Below are 26,850 nucleotides of genomic sequence, written 5' to 3'. Positions count from 1 at the left end.
GGCTGCAACCCTGCAATGAAACTGCTTTGTTCCTATAGGCTGGAATGAGATTCCAGCAGGACTGGCTGGATATGGGACGGCAGCCTTCAGTCTCCCTGAAACATTTGTGTGTGGTATCTCCCCCTCTACCTGTGTGGATGCCGATGGTTTCCCAGAGCCAGGTTTTTATGAGCTGTTTGCTGAGCCCTGGCACTTCTGCGTGGTCATCTGTGCAAAGCTGTTGGAAGGCTGCCTGAAAGAGAGAGCTTGGGTGCTGCACCTGCTGTCCCCTCGATGTAGGAGACGTGTCTGTCGGGAGCCTGCTGGCTTGGGAAAGAGGGGACAGAACTTTGCCAGAGGCTCAGCCAGTGCAAATGTCCCCGGGTGTGTGTGTGTGTGTGTGTGTGTGTGTCTGAAACTCTTCTGGGATAGACTTTGGCTCCTGACCAGAGCATAAATTAGCCATGACAGATGTTAGCCAGGCGGCACCTTCTTCTGCCCTCTGCTTTCCTGAGGACGCTATCCCAGGAGGATCCAAGGCTTTAATGGAATGCTTTGCACCACAGCAAAAAATAAAACTGAAAGAAGGGACTTGATGAACTTGTATCTCTCAAGACAACAGGGAATGAATGGGTAGACTTCTGCAGGCTGTCTGAAGATGTAGAAGCTTGGAGGTGAGGCCACTAGTGAGGAAATGGGTGAAATTTGTTGTTCTTATGTCAAGCAGATAAGAAAAAGATGGGCCAATTCTGCCAGTTACTGGCAAGGAAGAATTTTAGCTGCTAGCAGTAATTTCCGGACCAGCTCATGATGTTTCCTGTGCACGGTTCTTTCTAAATACCCTAATTCTATAATGAAAGGGTTCAGAGGGACTGAATAGCCAATAATTAAACCAATGGTTATAACCAATTTACCCTGCAAAACAGAGAGATTTTAGAACAGAACCATCAAATGTGCTAAAATTAGCACTGACTTGCATACATCTCCATCAGTTATCCATTCCTCTTGTACTGATTTATTCACATGGGCTGGAGTCACACACCAATGATTAAGAATTCCAATCTGGATTCCACCAACCCAACTCCGCAGACGACAGAAAAAACGGTACTCGTTTATCTTCTCACACAAAAAGCCAAGAATAAGCCCCAAACACTTGCACCTCCCCACCTGAGAAGGCGGATGGGGAATCCCCAACACTGAACTATCCGACATCACCAACCAAGTGAGTCACATAATCCAATACATTGTAGAAGATGAGACAAAACAATGGGTACACTTGGAGAGAGACGTAACCAAAAACACTCCCACCACAGCATACCCTTTTCTCTAAAACAAACTAAGGAAGATCCCCACAATACTAAACAGGTTGACACAGACCATGCGTGGAACAACACCTGGAAGACACCAGATTGAGGAGGGTTAGAACCAATGCCTGATGACATACCCAGAAGGAAATTTCTGCTCATATATCAGATGCAGTAACTAATATCAGCTAGACTCAAGTAAGATATGCCCAACTTAAAAATGGAAAGCGTAATGCTGGTGGTCAACAAAAGAGCTTTAAAGACTCTCTCAAGGCAAATCTTTAAAAATGTAGTATAAACACCGACAACTGGGAAACACTGGCCTGCAAGTGCTCCAGTTGGAGAACAGCTTTTACCAACGACGTCATGGGCTTTGAAGACGCACAAACTCAGGACAAAAGAGAGAAACAAGCTAAGAGGAAGGCATGCTTGGCAAACCATGATTAACTCCACTGTGTCTCCACTGTGGAAGGACGTGTGGATCCAGAATTTGAATCCTCATCACTTATGGACTCACTGTTAAGATCGTGTTCATGGAAGACAATCTTACTCAGCTACGAGTGATCACCAAAGAAGAAGAAGAAGAAGCCCAAGAAGTGTTGTCCATCATAAAGCAGGTTCTCTGGGCTTGCAATAGTAAATTCTCTTTTTTATCAGCCAGAAGCATGCTTGTTTTTTCCATCTCGGGCTTATAAAGTCCTTGATTTCTCTCAAGTGGGTGGTTAGCTGAACCTTGTGGATGAGAAGTCTGATTATTCTCCATGATCGGCTGCATTTTAAACAGCTGCTCCAACATGTTTTTCAGCTTCGGTTATCACAAGATGTGGCTTTCTTATTCTTCTTCTTTTTTAAAAAAGGATTAGACATATCAGAAGAGGTTCAGAGGAGGCTCACAAAGGTTATCAGGGTATGGAAAAGAAGCCCAACGAGGAAAGAATGGCCATTCCCTTACAGCAGACACTGCAACCATCCCTATTTCCCAGGGACACGCCACATTTTCTGGATCCCCTGTCAGATAAATCCCTGTCCCTTTTTGTGAGGCTGGTCATTCATCAAGTTTCAGCTCTTACTGCATGATCTCTAGATGTCGAACCATAGTTTCCAGGTCATGGGAGGCAGTAGTTCTACTTTATTCTGCACTAGTCAGGCCTCACCTGGAGTACGGAATACAGTGGTGCCTCGCAAGACGAAATTAATCCGTTCCGCGAGTCTCTTCGTCTTGCGGTTTTTTCGTCTTGCGAAGCACGGCTATTAGCGGCTTAGCGGCTTAGTGCTATTAGCAGCTTAGCGGCTTAGCGGCTATTAGCGGCTTAGCGGCTATTAGCGGCTTAGAAAAAGGGGGGGGGAAGGGAAAAAACTCGCAAGCCCATAGGGAAATTCGTCTTGCGAAGCACCTCAAAAGACGGAAAACTCTTTCGTCTAGCGAGTTTTTCGTCTTGCGAGGCATTCATCTTGCGGGGCACCACTGTACTGGACACCATCCCTTAAGGAGGATGCTGGTAGGAAAACAGGAAAATAGGAAAGGCTGAATGGGCTTAAGCTACAGAAGGGTACACTCTGGCTTAAACTAAGGAGGAACCACTTGATGGGAAGAGCAGTCTAACAAGGGAAGCAATTAGTTAAAAGAGTGGGGTGGTGAGTTCTCTCCCACACTTGGAGATCTTCAAGCAGAGACTGGCAGGCTGTTGGGAATACTCAAGCCCTAGATTTCCTGCATCGATCTCCTTCCAGTTCTATGATTCTACAAACTCATAGAGGCTTATCAACAGCTATTACCCATGAAAAGCTCTCATGAACCTCTCTTCCATGCATTGAGAAATGTACTCTGGAAAATCAGGTGCTTGCAAACAACAGGGTGAGTAGAAACATCCACTTCACGTATTGCTTGTTAACATCCAGGTGCATCCTGTTTAACTGTCTTATGACATTATACTGAGAAATGTATGATGCTATGGCTGCAGATATTTGCATTTGTATGTAGGCGGGTCCTACCTTGGAGATGATAGATAGATAGATAGATAGATAGATAGATAGATAGATAGATAGATAGATAGATAGATGATAGATAGAGATAGATAGATAGGTAGATGATAGATAGATAGATAGATAGATAGATAGATAGATAGATAGATAGATAGATAGATGATAGAGATAGATAGATAGGTAGATGATAGATAGATAGATAGATAGATAGACAGACAGACAGATATACAGTGGTGCCTCGCAAGACGAAATTAATCCGTTACGCGAGTCTCTTCGTCTAGTGGTTTTTTTGTCTTGCGAAGCAAGCCCATTGACGGCTTAGCGGATTAGCGCTATTAGCGGATTTTAGCGGCTTAGCGGCTTAGAAAAAGGGGGGGAAAGGGGAAAAAAACCGCAGGAACTCGCAAGACATTTTCGTCTTGCGAAGCAAGCCCATAGGAAATTTGTTTTGCGAAGCACCTCCAAAACGGAAAACACTTTCGTCTAGCGGGTTTTCCGTCTTGCGAGGCATTCATCTTGCGGGGCACCACTGTAGATAATAGATGATAGATTTTTGTTACTATCAAGCAATATATATTTATTCTTGTGGAATAAATTGCTGGCTGCTGTTGGCAGCAGAATGGTGGACTAGGTAGACTTTGGTCTGCAGGGCAATTCCTGCATGCACTTCTTAAAATGCATAAGCTTCAGGCACTTAAAACTGGCATCTCAGAAAGATTGCTGTGCGGACCACATTAGACAAGTCAAACACATTACCATCAGTTGCTTGCAGGCTGTACGTCAGGCCCAAGGCCAGGTAACCCTTGGCTAAGAACTCTCTGGCATCTTCTCCCAAGCCAATCACCATCTTGGCAAAACGCTCTCCTTCCTCCAGCTGTAAGGGTAAGCCAATAAGAGAGACAGACATTACTGGAAGGGCCCCTTTGCAAGAAGAACACTCCTTTGGAGGGGGGGGGGGGAATCAAAACAGAATGTCATCCCTTTGGGATGAACAGTGCATGCAAAAATCAGTGCCTCCGATTCTGGAGGTAGTATAGTTGTAGTCACTGACAGCCTTATCCCTCCATAAATCTGTCTAGTCCAGGGTTTCTCAGACTTGGATTGCTGGCTGTTTTTGGACTACAAGTCCCATCATCTCTGACTACTGGCCCTGCTAACTAGGGATGGTGGGAGTTGTAGTCCAAAAACAGCTGGACACCCAAGTTTGGGAAACCCTGGTCTATTCCCTTGTAAAAGCCATCTTAAACTGGTGGATAACATAATGGCTGGTATCGTCAAGTTGTGTTCAATGGGGCACTCCCCACATTCTGCAGACCTGCAGCATCTCCACGCCTGCTAAGCTTCTGCTGCAGTTAAAGGCATAAGAGCAGAGCCATTAAAAGAAAACATAAAACCTCTGGCACATGCATGCCTAGCTAAAATTTTGAGCCTGTCATCGGCGTTAACTTACAAGCAGGAAGGACAAGGCCTGCACGGGGCCCGTTGGCGGATGTTCTAAAGTTAGAGGAGGTGCTGCAGATGGGAGACGAAGGACATGCTTGAGAGTCTCAAAGTGTATTCCTCATTAGCTCACAGGATAGGCTACAGGCCTTGTCAGCAATAATCAACAGTGTCAGCTCTGGTTTAAGAGCCAAGCAGCATAGCTTAGCACTATTGGACAGATCCTCCTTCTCGGAGACTTTGATTAGAGGCTCAAGTTTTCTTTAATGGTTTGACTTGGAGCTAAACCAGGTTAGACACAAATATTTCAGGGTCCGATGGGAAAGCATTCTTGATACCCAGCCTTGTCAATAACTCAGCGGTTTGCTCACCTCCTTCGTCCCAGAAAGGTTAAACATAACTCAGCCTGCCAGAAATGCGCTTGCCACCCCGACCTTTCCAAAAAGATCCCCTTCTGCGGAGCCTGTTTTGCATTATGATTGTGAACAAAGTGTTTGTAGAATCACAGAACTGTAGAGTTGGAAGGGTCCAGGTTCTGGGACACTAAGCCGGAATAAAATTCCAGGGTGACCACGAAGCCTCAGGCTACATTAAAAGTTCTGCAACCACTCAGGGTTCCTTAGCTGTCAGAGAGAGTGAGAACAAGTTGTCATCCTCTCCTGAGCGGCAGGAGGTACGCACAAATAACACTCAGCAAGATTTGCCAACAAGCTGCATTCAGCTGCTGCAAAATATAATAATCTGAGCTCTCCACTGCCATCATCGTTGATAGAATCTATGTGTTTTGTTAGCAGCAGCCTAACTCCTGAAAGCTGTTTTCCCTGAAACAGGGGGAGGCAGTTTCCCACAAACCATGTCATTTTACGGAAGGTTTAGGAATGCCTATTTGAGCCATGCCCACAGGCACAATGACAAGGGAGAAGGAACAGCAGGGGCTATTCTCTGGCAAGCTGCCGCCCAGCTGGTATTCACTTGTTTTGTGTTTTCCTTTTTCTTCTTCCTCAGGAGTCCAAGGCCTCATGCAATAAAATCCGTACTCTGTGTGTTTGTGCCCGTGTGTGTGTGTGTGTATAAAAGAGCTTTCATCAGGAACAACTTGGCATTGCTGGGGACAAGAGCAGTGCTCCTGCCTTGGAGCAGAGGGGGAAATACTTTGATCAGCCTTTGCCAACCTGCTGCCGTCAAAATGTTCTGGACTACACCTCTCAGCAGGCTCTGCTGACTAGGGGCGATGGGTGTTGTCAGTCCTAAACATATGGACGGCACCAGGCTGGTGACAAGGCAGATTTAGATTTTCAGAGGAAGGAGGTGTCGCTCAAAACTAAATAAATTAGAAGAGAAAATGGGGAAGGGCTTAAAATGAAACCCCAGCACTGAAACAAGTGCTTGTGGAGGCAGAGAGGTAGAAGTTTTAGGGAGTATTATGCAGGAAGGTTCATAGCTCAGTGGCAGAAAAACTGCTTTGCATGCAGAAGGTTCTCCAATTGGGCTTGGTGGCATCTCTGTCTGCTCCATATGAACCTGACTCCATCATAAAAAAGCAGCCATTCCAACCTTCAAGCATATAGCTGATATACAGTGGTACCTCTGGTTGTGAACAGGATCCATTCCGGAGCCCCGTTTGCAGCATGAGCAGAACGCAACCCATGTCTGTGCGTGTGCGGGTCATGATTCGCCGCTTCTGCGCATGCGCGTGATGTCATTTTGAGCGTCTGCGCATGTGCGAGCGGCGAAACCCGGAAGTAACCCATTCTGGTACTTCCGGGTTGCCGCAGGACGCAACCTGAAAAGTTTTAACCTGAAGCAAACGTAGCAAGAGGTATGACTGTATACCATCTTACTACAATACAGAAAACTCAGTGAGATTTTTTTAAATGTCCCCTTTAAATGAGCAAGGCCTGCCATGAAGGCCTTGTGAATTACAGGGTCCGCATTTCACAGCCTTTCTGTGGAGCTGCCGGGGGTTTTGTGAGTTTTTTTGCTATTGAAGCATCCGACTGACACTTCTGAGGCAATTTCAATGCTGCCATCAATGAGTTTCTCTGGCTGCAATCCAGCTAATGAGACCTGCCGATTGTAAGCCAGCGTATGCGTGCCTATCACTTACTGGATCAAGAACCTCAGGCATAAATCAAATCTGCGTCCAAATGTGCAGCTGAACACACTCCCAGATGTGAATGACATTTATGCGTACTGCATTCTTTCCAGTGGAATATAAATGCTCATTGAAAGGAACATCTGCATCCACACAGTAATAGTAAAAGGAAGTGTCTATACAGTGCTTATACAGCATGTTCAAACTACTTTACGTGCATTACCATATTCATTTAATCCTTACACAACATAGGGCATGTTTGAATTGTTCAACTTTCAAATTCCGAAAATGAGGGGTGCTAAAAAGTTGTAACATGATTTGGGAATTCAAAATATATTTTGGTTATATTAATATAATGCAGTTTTGCTTGGTAAGTAAAATGTCTGCAAACTTGTATAGAAATCATTAAAAAATGATTGTGGAGTACTTGCAGTTATATCATCATCAACATCAACATCATCATCATCAGTGCTTTTCTTCTAGAAAAAAGGTGCCGGTACTGCGTACCCTTGAGTACTCCCAGTAGTCCCAGAAAAAAGCACTTACTACTACTACTACTAAAAGGTAAAGGGGCCCCTGACCATTAGGTCCAGTCATGGCCAATTCTAGGGTTGCGGCGCTCATCTCGCTTTATTGGCCGAGGGAGCTGGCGTACAGCTTCCGGGTCATGTGGCCAGCATGACTAAGCCGCTTCTGGAGAACCAGAGCAATGCATGGAAACACCGTTTACCTTCCCACCGGAGTGGTACCTATTTATCTACTTGCACTTTGACGTGCTTTCAAACTGCTAGGTTGGCAGGAGCAGGGACCGAGCAACAGGAGCTCACCCCATCGCGGGGATTCGAACCGCTGACCTTCTGATCGGCAAGTCCTAGGCTCTGTGGTTTAACCCACAGCGCCACCCACGTCCCACTACTACTACACTACTACTACTATTATTACTACTATTGCTATTGCTATTTAGCGTTACCTGACATTTTCAGAAGGTAACATTAAAATTCTTTGGTTTTCCAAAAGCAGCCTGTGTACTTTTTCATCAAACATAGACTTACCAAGCTAAATGTTGTCCAGTTGCAATAGCAAAAGCAGGCTTGAATTACTCTCATGCGAAAACATATTTTTTAGACCCCCTCACTGAAGAAATTTGCAAAAAAAAAAAGTTCACCCCCTAAAATGACATGCCCAATTACAACAACCTTGTAAAGCGGGTGGTTGTTACCACGCTCAAGTTTCAGAAGGAAGAGATGAGGCCGAGACGCCATTTGAATGGCAAAGCCCATCAACTTTGGGTTGGTCTGGTCACCTCAAATATTTTATTAAGGGCCCCTGATATGACCTCGGCCCCTAGGAGTTGACTCCTATGCCTCCAGCCCTGAGGTGCTCCACCCCTGAGGTACAGAGTATTTTATTAACTGTACCCCCTGGTGCATTGGGATTTCTGGATCTCTTTGCCGCGCCCAATTAATATTCATTTCTGCTTCTTAAGCATTCTGAGATTCCGAGCACAAGGGCAGGAAAGTAAATTAAATGGCAGCTTGATTAACTAGCGAGAGAAAGTGCTCTGTGCTTTTCCAAACGTGCTGTAATTATTAAAATGATGTTTATTCTAAGCAGTTAAAAAGAACGGGGGGGGGGGGGAGAAGATATTTCTAAGTACAGCTTTCTTGAGCACAATAAACAAAGCCCAGCAGCTATACTACCACACCAAAGAATAAACATTAGACAGGGAAAGAACACTGGGCTTCTCGCTTATACGCTGCATTCTGGCTTCCTCTCTCTTTCTGTAGATAACTGGCAATTACATTTCTAAATTTATTCCAAAACCAACAGCATATTTATAGCTTGCTGGAAATGCACAGAATCAGTCGCATTCGCAAAGCTTCCTGAAAAATGAAGTGCCTTGATATTTCCTAGCTGAGAAGTTGTTAATTTTCCATTAAATGGCTGCAACCAGGTACCTAGGTACACCTAGCTATTCACACTGCTGCCAATAGTGGAGAAATTACCCTGCTGGACTTCCACTGACGGTGATCTCATTCTAATTTTATTACTCTGCAATTTGAACGCGCATAATGACTGTAATCATTGTATTTAGGAAAGAAGTCCTCCCAAGGCTCAAGTATTATACTTTGCTGATGGAAAGAGGCAGAGCTGCTGATAAATGATGGGAACCATGTAGAATTTACGAGGGCGTGTGTGGTGTTTTAACCGTTTCTGCTAACTTGTGCCCTGCATTATTTTACCAGCCGATGGGTTTGGTCTCTCACGTTCCGTTGCCATCTACGTTGGGACCTGCAATTAAATGTCACATAGCATGCCAAGTTCCTTACAGGGCTCCAGCCAGGCGTGATGCAGTGGTTAAGAGCAGTGGACTCGTAATCTGGTGAACCAGGTTTGATTCCCCGCTCCTCCACATGCAGCTGCTGGGTGACCTTGGGCCAGTCACACTTCTCTGAAGTCTCTCAGCCCCACTCACCTCACAGAGTGTTTGTTGTGGGGGAAGAAGGGAAAGGAGAATGTTAGCCGCTTTGAGACTCCTTTGGGTAGTGATAAAACAGGATATCAAATCCAAACTCTTCTTCTTCTTCAGAATGGAACAGAAGCCTTATAGTGCTTATAAGACTTCTGGTCTGCAGACCTAGGCCTCCCCATTTGTGGCCCCCAAGGCTGCTTCAGTCAAGCCACACCCACCTGCCCATATGACATCAGATATGGGGGGGGGGAGAGACAGTTTCCTGTCGAAAGGGTTTGCAGGCATGTTCGGTTGATTGATTGTAAGGGGGCCTGAAATGTTCTGTGCCTTTGCAAAACACTACAGTGGTTGTGTTCAGGATCCACCAAGGCGATGCAGTGGAAGAGTTTTCATAAGAGTACAGGAAAGAGAGAAGAACACGGGGTTTTTTCCCCTTTCCCACCCTCCTGAATCCTCCACAATCTGACGCTGTAGGCTATAAATAAGTCTCCTTAAAGATATTCCCAAGCACATTCCCCCCGCACCCCCACATAAGACTTAGATTCTAAATGGATGGCTACAACTCGGTCTTGAGAGAGGAAGGGAAGCGCTATGGCAGGAGCAAAACTGGTGCATTCAGGAAGGGCAGACACACACGAAATGCACATGTTGCCCATATTCTTTTAATACATCCCTCTTGCCATCTACTGTCTGGGCTGGAGTCAGACACAGGTTAGCACTAAAGTAATAACTTCCCAGTAGTGATGTATGGAAGTGAGAGCTGGACCATAAAGAAGGCTGATTGCCGAAGAATTGATGCTTTTGAATTATGGTGCTGGAAGAGACACTTGAGAGTTCCATGGACTGCAAGAAGATCAAACCTATCCATTCTGAAGGAAATCAGCCCTGAGTGCTCACTGGAAGGACAGATCCTGAAGCCGAGGCTCCAATGCTTTGGCCACCTCATGAGAAGAGAAGACTCCCTGGAAAAGACCCTGATGTTGGGAAAGATGGAGGGCACAAGGAGAAGGGGACGACAGACGACGAGATGGCTGGATAGTGTCTTCGAAGCTACCAGCATGAGTCTGACCAAACTGCGGAAGGCAGTGGAAGACAGGAGTGCCTGGCGTGCTCTGGTCCATGGGGTCACGAAGAGTTGGACACGACTAAACGACTAAACAACGACAACAAGTCACCAAAGCCAGTGAAGCTAACTCTTCATTTAAGTGAACCTAAATGCAGTTCAGGCCTAGTGGCTCAGCAACCCTTGCCAGTAGGTCTTTCCCCAATGACACAGTTGCAAGGACCGGAGGTCCTTGCCTTCCCACCCGTCCCTAAGGCTCCTCCTCTCCACGGTTTTCTCCACTCAAAAGTCTCAAACTGTGTCTGCGCACAACCAATCTCTATTCATTTCTCGGAGACCAGAGGGAAGGGGAGCTGGTTGCAGCAGGAGGGGGGAGACTCCCTGGATTCTCCAGCAGCTTCTTGGCTCCCCATCCCCTCCAGCCTCTGCTTCTGCCTCTGGTTGTGGACTTCTCTCTGCCACAGACTCTTCCTGCTCACTAAACCCTGTTGCCCCTCCAGCTTCTGACATCTCCTCCTCCTAGTCTTCTCCTTCTGACCACTCATGGTCATCCCACCAACAATCCCCTGGCTTTGAGCCATCTTCCCCTGGGGAGGGGTTCTGCAGCTGCTGCCTCCCACCGCTCCTCTGCATCCAGCTAGTCCGTGACATCTGCACTGAAATTGTACCTCAAACTCTCTTATGTTTAAAAAGCAAAGTGGATGAGGCTAGAAACCAAGGAAAACTGGAGGGTGTGTGTGTGTGTGTGTCATCTGCTATAACAGGTGTCTCATTAAGCAAAGTCTATTCCTGCATGCTGCTTTTTGAAGACGCAGCTGCATGCATCCATTGCACTGAGACCTGGGACTTGCAACTAGACCTTTTCAATGGCAGCGTCGAGACACTGGAACTCATTGCGGGGGAAGCTGAACCAGCCGCCTCTTTGAGCACCTTCAGAAGGCAACCGAAAACAGCTTTGTTTGAGCCTGCTTTTTACAGAGATGCTCATTGATTATTTACTGATATATCGCTGCTGCTGTTTAGTTACTGCATTCTTGCCCTTTTTGGTGCTTTGCCTCGATGCTGACCCAATTTTGGGTGGAAAAGAAGGCTTTAAAATTACAGTGGTACCTCGGGTTACATACGCTTCAGGTTACATACGTTTCAAGTTACAGACTCACCTAACCCAGAAATAGTGCTTCAGGTTAAGAACTTTGCTTCAGGATGAGAACAGAAATCGTGCTCTGGTGGCATGGCAGCAGTGGGAGGCCCCATTAGCTAAAGTGGTGCTTCAGGTTAAGAAGAGTTTCAGGTTAAGAACAGACCTCCGGAAAGAATTAAGTACTTAATCCGAGGTACTACTGTATTCTATAAAAATAAGCATGTAAATGCTTTGGGGAACACCATGAAGAAAAGAAACACCCCCCCCAAAAAAAGAAAAGAACCCACAGCCAAGAACTATAATAGCAAAATGATTACAGAATTTTTCGTATGTTAACAGTTCAATCCTGTCATGTTTACCTGGAAGCAATTTCTCCTATGTTCAATGGGGCCCCAGGAAAGCGTACACAATATTGGAACCTCAAGAACGAAAACTTTATTCTACTGTACACACGAGCATCCTTAAGTTCCTTAAGACTGCATCCATTAATCGAATTGTCAGTTCAACTACCTGAAGAACTTACTTACTGCAATATTAAAACGTAGCAAGGCGCTGTCCCCTCGCAAAGGAGCACAATGCACTTCAACACCATAAAATATTAACAATAATATTTTTTAAAAAATTCTCCCTGGAAGTATTTATTTGACTGTGACAGTCGAGAAAAAGGGAGGCCTGGATGAGGCGTTTTATCACCCGAATTATGATCCTGTAATATTTATTTCAACCCGTTAATTATTCAGTCAAATCAATTAAAAGCAAGACAATTAATCAGCCCCTGAGCTCCTGGCAACCGTCTATTTCCCTTCCCTGCAGCCTGCCACTTCTTATTTTACTTGATATTTCCAATGAACATCATCCACCGCTGACTGCAGGGCCACCTGGTGGAGATGCCACTGGCGTAAACGGCAGGCTGAGAATTTATTAAAACCCGAGCAGCTAAACAACGGGCAGATGCTTCTGCTGCCGAAGATTATCAACGTTTTTCTGAGCCGCGGCTCCTCCCAGCCACCCCTGTCGCGGTGATTGGAGGGTACATCTTAAAAAGGCTGACATTTTAAACACACACAGATAGACCCTGCTGTTGTGACATTGGGAGCAAGAGAAAGGGAACCAGCTGCCAGCTGGAGAAAACCAAGCAGATGAGCTCCTAGGTACTTTTAGGCAGCAACCCTGAGCCTACCTAAGGGGTGCAATGTCTGACTGTAGCGTGGAGGGGGGCTTATCCCCCTCCCCGTAAACGAAGAAGCATGCATACTGGACTGGCTGCACAGGAGGAAAACAACAACCAAGCCTTCGTATTCTGTTTGGAGGGGAATTGGATAGAGCAGGCAGTTCCCCACTCTGAAGCAGCAGGCAACAGCACTGAGGGGACCCTTGCACCACTTTTCAGCGCAGAGCTGTAATTTTGCAGCTGTTCAGGCTCACTCCCCCCTCCGCCTCTTGTCTCCTCCCCTCTTTGAGCTGCACTCAAACGCCGCTGCTGTCAATGCGGCACCTAATGCATTATGTAACAAGCACTGCGCCAGCTTGCTTACCCAGTGCAGAGGCCCGATGCAGACCTTGGCGGCCAGGAGAGGGACGGTGGGGTCCTCAGGACGCAGCTTCGCGCATTCTTTGAGTACCGAGACGGCGTGGGCGGACTGGGCAGAAGGAGGAAGAAGGGGAGAGGCGTTTGGTTAGGCAATGCAGCTCCCAAGTACAAGCAAACGTCACCTCTTCAATAGTGAGTGCTGACTCCGCAGAGTTAAGGCATCTGAAAGAGAAGAATCGGGGTTCCCTGGAAACTGCATCCTGCGGCTGATAACCTTGCCCCCCTCCCCCCCCCCACGGATCGGGGCCACTGATAGGTTGTAGTTACTGAGAAGAAAGGGGAAGGTGCTTTGCTTCTGCTCATGCTCCCACCCCACCCCAAGGAGCCTCTAATATTAATAATAATAATAATAATAATAATAATAATAATAATAAATTTTATTTATATCCCACCCTCCCCAGCCAAAGCTGGGCTCAGAGCGGCTAAGAACAGTAAAATGATAAAACATTCTAAAATCATTTCATTATAAAATTAATTCCAATCAAATTAATGGCAACCATTGGGCTACAGGTTCTGTGAGGATTGCCAAAGGAGGGAGTCAGGCTGTGTCCTGGCCAAAGGCCTAGTGGAACAGCTCTGTCTTGCAGACCCTGCGAAAAGATGTCAAATCCCACAGGGCCCTAGTCTCTTGTGACAGAGCGTTCCACCAGATCGGAGCTACAGCTGAAAAAGCCCTGGCTCTGGTTGAGGCCAGCCTAACCTTATGTCTCCATTTCACTCGCTCCACACAGCTGAACCCTAACAATGAAATGGGTTCGTTTTGCTTGGAAGGGTCATCTAGTCCAATCCCTGCAATGCAGGAATCACAGCTAAAAGATCGCCGGCATATGGCCACCCAACCTCTGATTTCCTTATGCTCCGCAGGGGTCTTCTGATGGGGCACTTTGGTGATTCCCCCATGCTGCTGAGCTTGGGTTGGCTTTTCACATGGCAGGCGCTACTGACCCGTGGAACTCCTTGCCAATAGAAGTTTGGCGAAAGACGTCCCTGCCTGTTTCCAGGCATCTTGGAAGAACTGTGTTGTTCACAAAGGCCTTTCAGACCTGAGATCTTTTACTGACCGGCTGTCAATGATGCGCTTGACATTTTTAATTCTTCCTTACTGTAATGTTGTCTCTCTAGTTTGGATACTGCCCTGTGACATTTTCACATTAAAGTTTGGTTTAGAAATATTTAAATGAAGAGAGTGTTCTACTTGCCAATGAGCACGGAAACTGCTCCCCAGCAAGCCCCCCCCCAATCACCCCAGAAAACTGCCCTAATATTAAGCACTCTGTTTCATCCCTCCCACCCCACCCCGGCTGGAGAGGTTGCGGGAGGCTAAAGAGGAAGCCAAGACAGCCAGCGGGATGGATCCCGCTCGCTGTCTTGGCTTCTTTATTTCCCCCCCCCCCTAAAAATAGGTGCACCCTATAGTCCGGTGCGCCCTATGGAGCGAAAAATGTGGTACTATTCTGCATCGGGACCATTGGATTGGGGGAGGGGGACGACAAATGGATTTGGTATAGAAGAAAAGGTAAGTAGAGACCCCTAGTTTAGGGGTCCCATCATGAATGGTGGGCAATTCAGGGAAGATAAAAGCAAGTGATTCATCACATTGCACATTGCACATACCCCCCAACATTCCTCAGATGAAAATAGGGACATTTCTCACACAAACACATTCATACTGACCCTCCTCACCCCATTTGTGTTCCTCCCCAGCAGAGCATATCCACCACAATAATGCAACAGGACCACAACACTCATATCCTCCACCATCATGAAAAAAACCCTTAATCCTACTTTTATTTAATTCTTTGATAGATTTACAAAAAGGAAAACACACACCAATAAATACATTTTAGAAAGATGCAAGATTAGACACGGACACACAAAGCATTTTTTTAAAAAAATCAAGGCTCCTTGTGCTCTGCTCTGCTCTGCCCCTTTCTTTCTTCCTACCCGGGGGGCGGGGCTGCCCTCTGCCTGCCCCTCGGAGTCAGCATGTCCCAAAGGGCTGGGCCTTGGCAGCCGCAGTGTCTCCTCCTCCTTGCCGACTCTCCAACAGCCGCTGCCCTTTATTTTGCCTGACCTGTCCCATATTTCGCCCAACCAAAGTTGGCTACCCTAGTCACTTTGCACACATTCCCACGAGAGGGTCCTGGCAGGCTAGGGCAAGGCAACAGTTCAACAAGTGTCTCTTTCTCCAGCACTAAAAGAGGAGAGAGGAGGGGAGACGGGCAGAAAAAATCCCTTCTCATTTATGCCCGCGAGTCTGTCAGCCCTGACTTTTCCAGCATTGATGAAATGATGGGTTCGTAATTGAAAAGCGGCACAGTTAATCAGCAAGACAATCTTTAATCCCTCGACAGTGAAGTACAGTAAAGAGTATACATAGCGGACGTTGCAATAAAAGACTACATGGTGGAAAGGGCCCGTTGCCAAATGGAGCTCAGCAAAGTGTCTAACGCGGCTCTGAAAAACAAGCCCCCTGGAAATTCTGATAACCTTTCCCATCAAATGTTAGAAACGATCGCTTTGCAGACCTGCCAGCATGCCATGGAACAGGACCTTCTTAACCATAGGTGCCAGGGGTGTGGGGCACCCGGGCGCCAGGCTCTCAGGGGCACCAGGCCGAGAGTCTGGGGCCTGAGAGTTGGAGACCGGGGAAGAGCCTGCCCATCGGTTGGAGCGCCGCGGCGGGCTCTTCTGCTGTGGGCTGCGAGTTCGAGGGCAAGCGAGACAGCGAGGCGCTGAGGTGGCCGGCCAGCTCCGCCTTCCTGCGTGCCTGGGATTGGTTTAGGGCCGTGGAGAGGCCCGCCCAGTGCATGCTGCTTACACCATGAGGCGCCCATGGTGCCTTGGGCTGGTTTGTTGCGCCGGCCTTCTTATGTTTCCTGTTTTCTTTTCCTGCGCAGAGATAAGTGTGGCGTCAGCTCCCTAAATAAAGGTCGACAACTCTGGGGAACCTTTCCTTAAAAAAGGTTGACAACTTTGGGGTCCCCCAAAGGATCTTTATACCCTGGCTGTGCTGGTCACGAGAGTTAACCGTGCAGCGAGGTCCAAGTCCAGTCCGAGGTCGAGGGTGCAGTATGGAGGCTGCCCGTCAAAGCTGAAGCAGGGTTCAAGGCAGGGAGTCCGGTGAGGTCAGGAACTCGGGCAGAAGAGCAGGACAGGGTGCAGGCAGGAACAGGTTACCAACTATGTTGCTCCCGCAACCTGGGGCTGGGGCTGGCTGGCTTTTATCTGCCCCGAGGCATAGGGCAGCCCCGGTCCACAGGTGACTCGCCTCTCTTGGCCTGGAGGCGAGCACTCCTCCTGCGGGAACTTAGTTCCCTCCGCCTCTCTGCCCTGAGCCTCTGCAGCTCAGGAGAGGCTGGAGGGTTACCAGACCCAGAGGCAACCTCAGCCTTCCCTGATGGGGCTGAGAGTGGAGCACCTGCAGGCAATGGGTCCTCCATCACCTCAGGGGCCAGAGCAGACTCAGCTGATGCCTGCACCTGAGGATCCAGCACAGGTGAGGACCCTTCAGGCTCAAGCCCCAGCCCCGGCTCAGCTGGTTCTGGAGGCAGGGACTCCTGTGCAGGCTGGGATTTCTCAGGTTCAGCCTCTGAGTCCAAATCCCAGGCCATCACACCAGCACTGCATATGCTTAAGACGGCCCTGCCATGGGAAAATGTTCACATTGTTCACAAACAAGCAAAACATTTATTATGATGATGGGTTGTGTGTGTGTGTGTGTGTGTCTACGTGCGCGCACACACCAGCAGAGATGGAAGATCCTATATACTGGGGAAGGAATTTGACAACATGTACTCACACAGCCAGGCCTCATCTGCATTATACATTTAAAACAATATTAAACAGCGATGGCTTCCTTCCAAAGAATCCTTGGAACTGTGGTTTGTTAAGGGTGATGGGGGTTGTTAGGAGACCCCTGCTCTGCTCACAGAGCTACAATTCTCAGAGTAGTTTAACAGCCAGTCCCTCTTTCAGGGAACCCTTGGGAACTGGGATGGATAGATAGATAAGTGATGATGCTTAAAGATATGTTCAGTTCTCCTGGAGGTTTGCCACTAAATGTCAGAACGTCCCGTCATTTCCCACAGGACGCCAGCAATTTATTACTGGACATTTCCAGCATTAATGAGTTCATAATACCTGCCAAATAAAACACAAGGTCTATTAAAGATAAATAGTGTTCCTTGACTCCCTAACATGCTCACTGTGATGCTATGAGAGATCATCTTGGCTGTGACACCGAGAAGACCTGCTCCCTGCCTTGCAGGCTGTTCCATCTTGCCTGGAAGGGCTGGGCCCTGACTGACTCCAGCTGCAAAATCTGAGGCTGCTGAACAGACTCAGGCTGGGCTATTATTAGGGTGTGTTGAATTTTTCAACTTTCAAAAATGAGGGGTGTTAAAAAGTTTATAACATGATTTGGGAATTTTAAAATATATTTCGGTTAAATTAATATAATTAAAAAATATTGCCAAGTACTTGCAGTTATGCTATGTTGTTGTTGCTGTTCTTGTTGTTATCAAGCACTACCTGACATCTTCAGAAGGTAAAATTAAAATTCTTTAGTTTCCAAAAGCAGTCTATGTGCTTCGTCATCAAATGAAGACTTACCAAGCTAAATGTCCAATCACGAAAATAATAGTGGACTTGAGTTCCTCACACCCAAAAACATATTTTTAGGACCCCTCCCTGAAGACATTTAGTTCCACCCCCTAAAAATGACATGACCTAGAGTGGGTTATTGTTTAGAGGGAGTTGTTGGGTGGGGGTTGTTGCTGTTATTGATATGTTTTGTGTGGAAATGGTTCAGTCTGGCCATGCATTTTTTAATGCTTTATTTATTGTCTATCACTATTTTTGTTATGTTTTAATTATGTATTGTTTTCATATATTGTTTCCACCTATCCATTCTGAAGGAAATCAGCCCTGAGTGCTCACTGGAAGGACAGATTGTGAAGCTGAGGCTCCAATACTTTGGCCACCTCATGAGAAGAGAAGACTCCCTGGAAAAGACCCTGATGTTGGGAAAGATTGAGGACACAAGGAGAAGGGGATGACAGAGGACGAGATGGTTGGATAGTGTTCTCGAAGCTACCAACATGAGCTTGACCAAACTGCGGGAGGCAGTGGAAGACAGGAGTGCCTGGCGTGCTCTGGGTCCATGGGGTCATGAAGAGTCGGACACGACTAAACGACTAAACAACAACAATGTATTGTTTTCATGTTGTAAGGCACTTTGAGCATAGTTTGAAGTGCGGAAAGGCGGCATGCAAATAAAATTATGTATGCCTTTATGCATGTGTACGCATGCTAGAGTTGAAATTTAGTGTGCCTGTTAAATCCAACTTTCAAAACATCAGAGAAGCCAAGCCACATATAGGATAAAATATAGTGGTGCAGCAGTTTGCCTTGAATTGGGGGGAAAACAACAACAGTGCTAGCAAAAGTAGAAATTATGGGGTCTCCCATTATCTGAGGGGCTGCCATGTAGAAGATGGAGCAGACTTGTTCGCCATTGCTCCAGAACACATGACTAGATCCAATAGGAGAAGGGTAGGAGCTGTTGGACAGTGGAACAGACTACCTCATGAGATTGTGGATTCTCCTTTGCTGGCGATGCTTAAACAGAGGCTAGGCGATCATCTGGGATGATTTAGCTGAGTGCTGAGAATTGAGCATTGAGCACTGAGTATTAAGATGACCTAGATCCCCTCCAACTTCATGATATATATGATTACAGAGAAATATATAGAGACAGGTAGATCTTGAGTGCAAACGACATCCCATAAGAGATGATATGGGTCTGCATCCTCAGACTGGGGGAGGGAGGAGATATTTAGCAGCAGTCGTGAGCATCTCTATGCGTACCAAATTCCAGTTGTATTTTCCAGCGCATGTACTTGTGCAACACATGCACATGTGCTACTGTGTAGTGTGCACAAGAATGAGAGAATGAATGATCACACATATTAGAGTAATAGTGGATTCCGCAGCGTCTGTGTAGGGTCTAAATAATCAGATAATTAAAATGTTAGTATTCCTCAGTCAGGCTGTGGGTGGAAAGTGCATTGTTTGCAAGATAGTAATAATTAGACTTATTAGTGATGCGACTTTAAACTGCGGGAGAATTTCAATACAGTGGTACCTCAGTTTACATACGCTTCAAGTTACATACGCTTCAGGTTACAGACTCCGCTAACCCAGAAATAGTGCTTCAGGTTAAGAACTTTGCTTCAGGATGAGAACAGAAATCGTGTTCCGGCGGCCCAGCAGCAGCAGGAGACCCTATTAGCTAAAGTGGTGCTTCAGGTTAAGAACGGACCTCCGGAACGAGTTAAGTACTTAACCCAAGGTACCACTGTACAAGTTCTAGGTCTGCATACAAAACTCCATATTTGGATGTCTCTGATCAATGCATAGGATGGCCGTCCCCCGCAAGTCAAACGTGAAGCAGACTTCGGTTTCTCAGTTCTGGATGGCAACACCTGCTGTTCACCCATTACAGTACAGCCAAGTTGTTCCCCGCACATCCATTTAAAAAGAAAAAAATGCTCACATTTTGGCAAGCTACAGTGTGCAGAGAGGTGTCTCTTTCCTGCTTCTGACAAGGGCCTTAAGAACCCCCCTGCTGGATCACCAGATCAAAGGCTTGTCCAGTCCAGCATCCTCTTCCTCTTTCTCAGAGTGACCTATCACATGCCTCTGGGAAGTCCACAAAAAGGACATGAGGGCAGCAGTTTCCTCCTGCTCTTGTTCCCCAGCGAATGATAGTCAGAAGCCTCTTAGTTACTCTGTAAACCATCAAGGTCAGTAATCGTTGTTCTTAAGGCTTTGGAGGGCAGGACGAGAACTAATATCTGAAAATTGCAGGGAAGCAAATTTCAGCTAAGCATTAAGAGACATTTCCTAATGATAGAAGCTTTTTTGACAACAAAACAGACTGCCTTTGGAGACGGCTGGCTCTCCTTCGCTGGAGCTGTTTAAGCAGGAGGCGAATATGAGTTCTGCCAGGGATGTATGAGTTGCATTCTGCATTGCAGGTCCTGCACTGAGCAGTAATTCAGATTTGATGGTCCCTTCCATCACTGATTAAAAAAACTGATATTTAAAATGATCTATTAATAATGCATTAGCTTAAAGAGTTAACTGCATTGCTAATGAAGCATATTGAAGTAATATAGGGATGACAAAATGACTGAAAATAAACCAATTCGATCAAGCAGGGATATTGAATTTATGATATGAATGACACAGAATAAATAGAAGTGAAATTATTAATGAATTTAAGAAATTGATGGCTTTCATTGCATGGATTAATGATAACTTAATTCCTATAAATTAATTCCAATGTAAAACACACACACACACACACACACACACACTAGATGGAGTCACAGAAGAACCATCCAAGCTTTATCTGGGGGGAAACTGCACCCAGAAAAACAAAAAACACAGAGCAGAAGGATGAGGTGTGTTCCCTTCCTGACATGTTTGGGGAAATTTTAGCTACCAAACTTAAAGCTGTGGATGAAAAAATGAAAAAAAAGAAAAGAAAATGTGGTCAATATCTAGCATGCACAAACATAAAGTTGATTTCAAGTCAGTTTGGCACATACAGTGGTACCTCGGGTTACATACGCTTCAGGTTACAGACTCCACTAACCCAGAAATAGTACCTCAGGTTAAGAACTTTGCTTCAGTATGAGAACAGAAATCGTGCTCTGGAGGTGCGGCGGCAGCGGGAGGCCCCATTAGCTAAAGTGGTGCTTCAGGTTAAGAACAGTTTCAGGTTAAGAACGGACCTCCAGAACAAATTAAGTACGTAACCAGAGGTACCACTGTACAGAGAAATGAGGACAATAATGGGAAGGGATTACCTAATCTGATTCTAAAATATACAATTAAGCAGCTTCCAGAAGAAACCGTATAGAAATTGGATTGCAGCAACTGGGAACGCACTGATTTCAAAAAGTTCTTCTGCTTCTTTTTTACAAGCATACATACTGAGCAGAAGACAAGCTGTCTTTCAAACAGAGCTAGTCTTTCAAAGCAGGGCAAGCCTCCCCCAGAGCAAACAATATTCCCTTCGGACTGCTGAGGCCACTGCAAAATGCAGGTTTCTCTGTTTCCCCTGGGCTATCTTCCAAATCCAAATGGAGTGAATACACATGATAAACATGTTGTCATACATGCACTGCTCCTTGCAGTCTCAGATTCTAGTTCTCTTCATCTGGTGCAATTTGGTGCCTAGATTCGGCTGATATTATATACTTGCCGCCCCATGTGGCAGCTGGGAGCTGGTGTTGCAAGGATGGGAGAGACTGCCAGCCAGTCTGTTTCCAATCCTTGTCATTAAAGCAATTGCCTAGGATTAGAGAGATTATATAATCTAGTGTAAACCCACTCCCCAGAGTCTATGACGACGACCCAATATCCCACATTCGCCGTCCAAGCCGCTGGCTGCGATCCAAGCACAGTGGCGATATAGCTTTAGCCGGCTCGTTCTGGTTTTGATGAATTTTCAGGAATCTTTGGAAATTTCCATGTGCTTAGAGGCACAAATCTCTCTCTATCTCCCTCTCCCCACTACACGCCCTCTTGCCCCTCCTCTCCCGGCAGAGAAATCGACCCACCGAGTGTCCTCTAGCTGGCTGACCTTTGTAACGAAATCTTGAACTGCTACAATCTTTTTAACTTCCTTTCCTTGCTTGTGCTATTTAAGGAGCCGGCGAAGGCCCCTGCATCTCCCAAGGCTCCCGGCTGCAAGGAAAGACAAATGTACGGCTGCTGCCTTCTTTCTTTTTTAAAGTGCGTTACTTAGCAACCAGGCTAAGCTTTTGAAAGGAAAGCAGCCAGAAGGAGCATCCCAAACCATTCCATCCCTTTGCCGCTGCAGAATTTTATACACGGGATATATTTATACAGTTTCCCCTAACTTTCTAAAAGGCTTTCTGCTACCCTTGCAAGCTGCCAGGTCAAACTTTGAAACTGGCCTTCGGGAGGGTGGGGTTCCGGTCATGGCTGACTTTTGGAGCATTTGCATATTGGACACAATGTCTATTTATATTTCCATCTGAGAAATGTTGGAGGGTATGGAATAGGTAAAGGTAAAGGGACCGTGACCGACTCTGGGGTTGCGGAGCTCATCTCGCTTTATTGGCCAGCATGACTAAGCTGCTTCTGGTGAATCAGAGCAGTGCACAGAAACGTCGTTTATCTTCCCACCAGAGCGGTACCTATTTATCTACTTGCACTCTGACATGCTTTCGAACTGCTAGGTTGGCAGGAGCAGGGACCGAGGAATGGGAGCTCACTCCGTTACGGGGATTCGAACCGCCAACCTTCTGATCAGCAAGTCCTAGGCTCTGTGGTTTAACCCACAGCGCCACCCGTGTCCCTTGGGTATGGAATAGGTTTTCCCTATTTTCGTCTGAGAAATGTTGGCGGGCATGACATCGCCCTCCTTTTGTCCCAAAGAGCTCACAGAAGTGTGTTTATTCCTTTCTCTGTCCCTCTCCTCACCTGCACCTGTGACAGAAGTTTGCTTTTTCCATTACATTTACAAATCGCCCTTTCTCCACATGGAGAACGATAAAATGACAAAAACGATAGAACGACAAAACACAGCAGTGTTTGGCCGAGACACAGGGCTAAGCAGGGCTTGACAGGTCCCATCATCCAGACCTCAGCCTCATTCACATTGAATGAATTTTATTATTTTGGTCACAGACCAGTTCCAGTCCACATACAATATCAAGGAAGTCATAAAACACGACCGGGATACAATTGAATTTGCAATTAGGTATAACAGGGACAATACAGATATAGCAACAGTTAAAAAAATATATAAATTAAAACTTGGTCACTAACATATAACCTAAAATTATTATTTAAGGCCTTAATCATTATGATAGCACTGCTTGTTCCCTAAGTTTTATGGCAATCGCACAGAATTTGGCTACCCTTAACATGATCTCAGGATCCTTGTCATTGGAGACCAGCATGATTTCTGGCGGCCTGGAATCGTAAAGGCTGGTGTAGGAATCACCCCACTTCTACAACTTGCCAAAACACTCTCTGACATCGTGAAAATTGATGGTACAAGCCCCGCCGGAGTACTGTATTTGCCAGCTGGAGTGCTGGAGCCTCATTCACATTTGTAGAATCATAGAGTTGTAGAGTTGGAAGGGACACCAAGGGTCATCTAGTCCACACCCCCCAGCAATGTAGGAATCTTTTGTCCAACATGGGGCTCGAACCCATGACCCCAAAATTAAGAATCTCGTGCTCTACCAACTGAGCTATCTTGCAGCGTCTTGCTTTAAAACAGGGGCACTGATCCTTATCCTCTCCCACGCACGACGTCCATCACTTTCTTGCTCTGGGCACCAGTACTGCCCCTTTCTCCAAAACAGAAACAGAAACAAGTAGATGGAGCAACAGACTGAAGTGAGGCAAGACACAAGGCGGTCCAGCACCTGTCATGACATGGGAGTAGTGGCTAGGACAGGAAGGCACGTGTCAGCCAGAAGTTCCAGTGTGGTGTAGTGGTTAAGAGCAGTAGACTCTTAATCTGGTGAACCAGGGTCGCTTCCCCGCTCCTCCACATGCAGCTGCTGGGTGACCTTGGGCTAGTCACACTTCTCTGAAGTCTCTCAGCCTCACTCAACCTCACAGAGTGTTTGTTGTGGGGGAGGAAAGGAAAGGAGATTGTTAGCTGCTTTGAGACTCCTTTGGGTAGTGATAAAGCGGGATATCAAATCCAAAGTCCCCTTCCTCCTCCTCTTCTTCTTCTTCTTCTTCTTCTTCTTCTTCTTCCTTGTGCCAGAGACTCCAGAACACCCAGAGGCAGGTTCTTCTGAGGGATTATCCCCTCCACAACAGGGACATCACTTTCCCCAGCGCCTGCTTGGCCAGTGCAGGCCACACATAAGGCAGGAGAGGTGCCAAAACAGTGGAATACCCTGTTAAGGTTTCCTCCACAATTCAGGGGACGTTAGCCCAAGAGGGACAGAAAGCCTCATATGCTCTCCAGACCTTCTACAAAAAGTCGATGACATACGTTGCGATCCAAAGGCCTGCAAGCTTGGCTGACCCTGCTTGCTACTTGACCAATGCCCCCCTGGCATGTTTATTGTGGACGAGAAGGAGGGAGAAGGAGAGGTCTGGTCAGGGCGGCAGAGGACGCCAAGCAGTGGCAGCCCCACACCATGCTAGACTGGCAGGTGGCAGCGGAGGGGGACCACCAGCGAGAGGGAATGAAGGAGAGGGGGAGGGATGGAAGGAAAGGAGAGGTCGCTCCTTCTCCCTTTTTTCTACTGTCACTTGTTCCAGGCCAGGCTCTTCCTCAGCCGCACCAACAGCGACACAACTACCATTTTGGGCCAAAACTGGACAAGGGACACTTTTGTTCAAAAACAGGAAGATCCTGTTTTCCTAGGGACAGGTGTCAATCCTAGCCCTTCCCCACTTTATATGCAAACATGGCAGTCTCATGAAAAGCAACACATGTGTCACAGTGAACGTCCCACGGGCTTCTCTCCCGAGTTGGGGATATAAACCCAGCGCTGGGCCTAGTGCTCTATATCACAACACCAGACTGGCATGAGAGCCACTTAAAATGTGAAACAGTCACCCAGGTTAACAACTACCTCTGAATATCAATGCGCTTGGCACACCGTTTATTAAACAGCAAGGGAGCACCTTGTCTCTGCACATCGCAGACCTTTTCCTTTTTAAAAGAAAAAAAGGGAAGGAGATGAAAGCCCAACGAAAATGGTGATAACGGATTGCAGAGAAGCCTCGCTGTACTTTCCCTGCCCGACGCTCTGCCAAAATTTACAGCGGCACAGCAAACATCAGCTGGGAGCCGTTTGATTCTCTCGCCCACGCAGAGGCTCAGAGTAACCAAGGCATCGGCAAGAGCAGAGCAGCTCTTTGCAAAGCCTCCCCTTCACTCCTTGCCGTGCCCAGAAAATATCTCAAGCGTCAATTAAGGGAGGCAGAACGGCTGTCTCCTTTGCCCGTGAGCCTGCGTTCGCACACAGCCAAAGAGAATCAGAATTAGAGCCTCTTACAGAAGATCAGATCTTGTGTTCTCACTGTCAGTTGCTCCAGAATAACTACACAGAGGGAGAGCCCTGGTGGATCAGACCCCAGGTCCATTGCTTCCAGCATCCTGTTCCCCTCACTGGCCAACTAGATGCCATCAGCAGAACAACAGACCATTCCAGCTATTGTTCCCCAGAGGCTGGTAATTCAGAGACACAGTGTCCCTGGCCCTAAAGGGACCATGAAGCCATCGTAACTGGAAGCCATTAGTAGCCTCATCCTCCTAAAATTTGACTAGTCCCCTTTTGATGTCATCTAAGATGGTAGCCAGCCTTTTCCTCACTTCATTTAAAGCACACAGCTTTCCCCCAAAGAATTCTGGGAATTGTAGTTTGCTGAAGATGCTGAGAGTTGCCAGGGTACAACAAATGCTACAATCCCCAGAGCTAGGGATTTAACAATCAACTCCTTTCTCCAAGGGAACTCTGTTTTGAAGCAAAGAAGGAGTGATTCATGCCACTAAGCTACGAGTGATCCATGTTTATAGGCAAGCAAAAACAGCATAGCATGTATGCATCCCTATTAATCATACACGGCAACATATCCCCTTCAGACCCTGTTTACTGTCTCTGAGATCAACTGGCAGTTCTTCAGTGTGCGCTAGAGACAAAGGCCTGCTTCTGATTGGCACCAGCGACCCTCACGTGGCCTTGCAAGAGAAACATCTTCACACAATTCTTACTCAGGAACCTCTGTGCCTGGTTTAAGTGCCCCCATCACTTTTGTTCCCCATGTCTGGATCCTGTGTGGAAAGCTAAGTATAAGGGAGTTGGGGTTGGAGGAAAGCTAGCCACTCTCCATCCTTGTTTCCCAACTACCCTTCTGCCTATAAACTTGACAGCCCTTATGGAGAGCTAGAATTTGGATGGATCTGATGCAGCTTACACTGGTGGAAGCTATCGGGTCTGGCTCTAGTATGTGTCGGGATGGGAAGCTGCTGAGGAGCCCCTGTGTGTGCCACCTGGACTTCCATCGCAACAATTAGAAAAGCCAAGAGATTTGTTGGTAAAGGTAAAGGTAAAGGGGACCCTTGACCGTTAGGTCCTGTCATGAATGACTCTGGGGTTGTGGCGCTCATCTCGCTTTATTGGCCAAGGGAGCCAGCGTACAGCTTCCGGGTCATGTGGCCAGCATGACTAAGCCACTTCTGGCGAACCAGAGCAGCGCATAGAAACACCGTTTACCTTCCCACCAGAGTGGTACCTATTTATCTACTTGCACTTTGACGTGCTTTCAAACTGCTAGGTTGGCAGGAGCAGGGACCGAGCAATGGGAGCTCACCCTGTTGCGGGGATTCAAACTGCTAACCTTCTGATCGGCAAGTCCTAGGCTCTGTGGTTTATATTTTTTGTTAGTAGTTATCAATTCACTAGCTCACCTGCAAACTATATTCAGCACATTTCATGATACGTGCTGTTCATAGTGGGGGGAAACTGTATACCTAGAACAGGGGGGCAACCCGTTTTCTGTCAAGGGCTACATTCCTTCAGGAGTAATGTGGGGGCATGGTGCACATGGTGTGCCCCCAAACCTTGTTTTCTCTCTCTTTCTGGCATCTCCTTGCTAGCCACCCAACAGGCTGCTGCAGGAAGAGGGACAGGCCACTCTTCCCAGAAATCAGAACTTTCAAAATTAGGCTGCAGGTTGCAGTTGATCAGGAAAGTACA

At 46.8% G+C, this 26,850-nt stretch overlaps 1 protein-coding gene across 1 annotated transcript in view; it reads right to left on the bottom strand.

Moving 5' to 3' along the window:
- Window positions 1-26,850, bottom strand: part of TTC7A (tetratricopeptide repeat domain 7A) — a 191,656-nt gene that overhangs the window by 117,854 nt on the left and 46,952 nt on the right. The window contains exons 11-12 of the mRNA XM_081854624.1: window positions 13,014-13,118; window positions 4,023-4,140 (exon numbers count right to left, since the gene is read on the bottom strand). Of these exons, the coding sequence (XP_081710750.1) occupies window positions 4,023-4,140; window positions 13,014-13,118 (223 nt within the window). The remainder of the gene's footprint in view (window positions 1-4,022; window positions 4,141-13,013; window positions 13,119-26,850) is intronic.

This window comes from Podarcis erhardii (genome assembly GCF_964252035.2).
Source record: "Podarcis erhardii genome assembly, chromosome: 3".
NCBI lineage: Eukaryota > Metazoa > Chordata > Lepidosauria > Squamata > Lacertidae > Podarcis > Podarcis erhardii.
The sequence above is the reverse complement of the archived record's forward strand: the minus strand, read 5'-3'. Positions and strand labels throughout refer to the sequence as shown.